Source organism: Sinocyclocheilus rhinocerous, unplaced genomic scaffold, assembly GCF_001515625.1.
Source record: "Sinocyclocheilus rhinocerous isolate Xijiao unplaced genomic scaffold, SAMN03320098_v1.1 scaffold1310, whole genome shotgun sequence".
Taxonomy (NCBI): domain Eukaryota; kingdom Metazoa; phylum Chordata; class Actinopteri; order Cypriniformes; family Cyprinidae; genus Sinocyclocheilus; species Sinocyclocheilus rhinocerous.
The window spans coordinates 59,846-63,178 of NW_015635534.1; the positions used below are offsets into that span (position 1 = coordinate 59,846).

Genomic DNA, 3,333 nt, shown 5'->3' on the forward strand with positions numbered 1-3,333 from the left:
TGAGTCAGAACAGCCGGCATTGTAGTCTACTTACTCTCCCACAGGAAACGGTCTAACAGGGTTAGAGTGAGCGGCGGGTGGACTTGAGAACGGCGCGGCCGGTGATTTCGACAAAGGAGCGTCCGGAAGGACATGTGACGACTCCGGGCTGGACTCAGAATATCTCTTTGGATTTGAGACTTTAGTATTTGCAACTTTACAGATCTTATTTATGCACCAAGAGCTTGTAACACTCCAAAGAGAAAGGAAAAATTGAAATCGCATCATATGACCCCTTTAAGACTTGAAATAGCAGACCAGTAAACATGCAGATCCATGTCTTATAAACATTTTTGATTTGAAATGTGTAAAGAAGCAGCAAGTTGTTATCTTTTAATGAACAAAATGTCTCAATTAGTAGAGAGAGAAATCCACTCAGTCCAGTCACACACAAGATGCGGCGAGGAAGCATGTCTCATCCTCCTCAATGTAAGTAATTCATGCCAACATCCATTTGTCTATCCATCCACACATCCATAATGTCCATCTCTCTGTCTCTCTTATCTGTAGTATCAGACCTGAATATTATGCTGTTGGGTCTGACTGGAGCAGGGAAAAGTGCATCAGGAAACACCATCCTAGCTGGAGACAGAAAAACATTCAAAGAACTTAATTATTTTACGTCTGAGACCAAAATTTGTGCACCAGCGCATACAGTGGTGGACGGACAAACTATCAATGTGATCGACACTGTGGGACTCTCTGATACAGCTGTGAAGATTACAGATGTTCAGACCCAAATAGAGCAGATAATGCAGAATACACCACTCGATGTGTTTCTGCTGGTGATCAGACTGGGTGAGACGTTCACAAAGGAGAAACGTGAACCTGTGAAATGGATCCAGGAGAACTTTGGAGCAAAGGTCTTAAAACGCACAATAGTGCTCTTCACTCATGCGGATCAGTTACATGAGCCAATAGAAGATTATCTGAGCAAATCTGAATCACTGTGGTCAGTAGTTGATCAGTGTTCAGGTGCATTTCATGTTTTTAACAACAAAGATGAAGATCGAACTCAAGTCACTGAGCTTCTGGAAAAGATTGAGTTTCTGAGGAGGACGAATGGATACAGGAGATACACTGAGCTGGACTTTAAGAAGACTCAGAAAGATCTCTGGCTCAAGAAATGTGACATCTTCATAGTAGCAATAGCATTAGGAGCAGCAGCAGCAGTTTTAGCTGGAGCAGCATTAAGAGGAGGAGAAGGTGTATTAGGAGGAGCAGATGTATTAAGAGCTGCAGGAGTAGGAGAAGCAGCTACGATGATGGCTTCAGTTGCACCACGTACAGGACCAGCAGCATTACTAGGAGCAGCAGGAGGTGCAGCTCTCCTGGCAGTAGCAGCTTGTGCTGGACTGTATTTTTTGGCAAGAAAATATCTCTCTAGAGAAAATGATAAAAGTGACTAACATACTCTAGCATCATGCTGTATATAGCATGAGTAGAACAAGCACATTTGAAATAAATACATTTACTTTCACAGTGGAGTCAATAAATAATCAAGTATGTTTTTCTTTCGTAAAATAGTGTATTATACAATCCTGATATTAGGAGGGTTTTACACTAAATTAAATCTGAACGCTGGAGAAGCCTTGTGTAACTGTGTCCAGCAGAGAGAGCTGTGTCATGCCGTGAATGTGTGCGCATGTGTGAATGCGCAGATCTGCCTGTATGCATCGACTGCACGAACATATACAGGTTTTCGTTGCTTGAACTGACTGGAATTCGGACTGCTCCCTCCGTCATGACAAAAATGGAAATATGCAAACTAAATTAAGAGCTGAAACTGGTCTGAACTGCAATTTTATCTAATCAAAACTGTATTTTGTTCAAAAAGAAAATTTATGGAAATAAAAGTAATCAAGGTGATTTTATGCACTAGCCTATATATTAATCAACGCATGTATAATCCATCATCCCCCATTAAGGTCAAAATAAACTAGGCTGAAACTATGCTATTTCAAGGACACAGCCCTTAAATTTTTTTTTTCCCTTTTTGTTCACATAAATGCTTTTGTTTTGCCTCTTCTAATCTGAGTGAGTTATTTTTTTTTTCAATAATAATAAAAAAGGCCCAAAAGCTATAAATGAAATGTCCCTCCTTTTACGAATAGCCTATAACAAATCGTTAGAGGCATTCATCATTCAAAGCCAATCAGCTTTCAGAATCACAATAGTGCGTCATCAAACCTGTAAACACAACAGGGCTGCGTTCAGTCCCGGCAAAACGTTTTTTAAACGGAAACGGTGGTGCGTTGAACGCCCTGTTCTGATGACGCAAGAGTTGCAACTATGGCAGCTGAGAAGGCCATTCTTTGTGTTCTTTTTGAAGAATTTTCGGAGCCTGATTAAATTGGTATAAATACATATTTAATACTGCAAAATACGCTAGATGTTACAGTTCAATTGTTGCGTATACCGAGCTGCAGCGGACACATATGTAAACGACTTTACTTGGACCCATTGTGCGAGCTGTCTCTTTAACCCTTTCAATGATGAGTTTAAAATATTCTAGCGGTCCCCCCAGAGTGAGTTTTTTTTAGGCGACCGTTATTTTAGAACGTTTCCCCTTACTGTTTCCATGGCGACGCGTCATGCTTGTCACGTGACACACCGCCGCCACAATAACACTGTCTGACAGATGGATTGCTTTTATTTCCTTTTTCCTTTTTTATTCAAAATATTCATAAACTTGCTTACCATGTCATCAACTATCTGATATTCCGATTCACAAATATGTGTAAATGAGTGTGTTTTGTCGTTTAAAAACCTTTCTAAATGATCTTGATCGTGATCTGTAACGTGAGATGGGCGCCGCCATGTTTGTTCGCGCTGCAGTTCAGAGAGTCCTGTCAGTCGAATTCATTTTCATAAATTCATAAATTTCTCCCGAAATACATGCAAATAAGTGGCCGGTGAACTGGGAGAAGAATAGAGTGAACTTTATAGTTACTTAGACTGTGTGTATCTGATATTAATAAAACACGTGGCAAATTATATTTGAATGGATTGTTATTGCTGCTTCCATAAACATCCGTGTGTATTTTACGAACTCTAAGTGTATTGTTTTACTAGTACTTATGTGTATTTAAATGTCTGAAACCTAAAATAAACATTATGTGGTTAAAACTGCATAGTTATATGACAAGTGCAGCGGCGTCTCAGCGTCAGCCAAAGCGCGAAAACGCAGTTTGAATTTGGCAGTTAAGTGACGTCACCGAACGGTCTAAATCCCATATGTGGGACCGTACTCCCAGGGGCACGGAAATAAAAATCCCATATGTGGGACCGTAC

General features: G+C 40.3%; 1 protein-coding gene across 2 annotated transcripts in view; it reads left to right on the forward strand.

Moving 5' to 3' along the window:
- Positions 1-2,255, forward strand: part of LOC107747189 (GTPase IMAP family member 4-like) — a 3,219-nt gene extending 964 nt beyond the window's left edge. The window contains exons 2-3 of one of the 2 annotated variants that reach the window (XM_016561622.1): positions 398-468; positions 550-2,255. In XM_016561622.1, coding sequence (XP_016417108.1) covers positions 435-468; positions 550-1,448 — 933 coding nt within the window. In that variant the 5' untranslated portion in view covers positions 398-434 and the 3' untranslated portion in view covers positions 1,449-2,255. The remainder of the gene's footprint in view (positions 1-397; positions 469-549) is intronic. The other variant, XM_016561623.1, reaches the window with a different exon arrangement.
- The last annotated feature ends 1,078 nt before the right edge of the window (positions 2,256-3,333 follow it).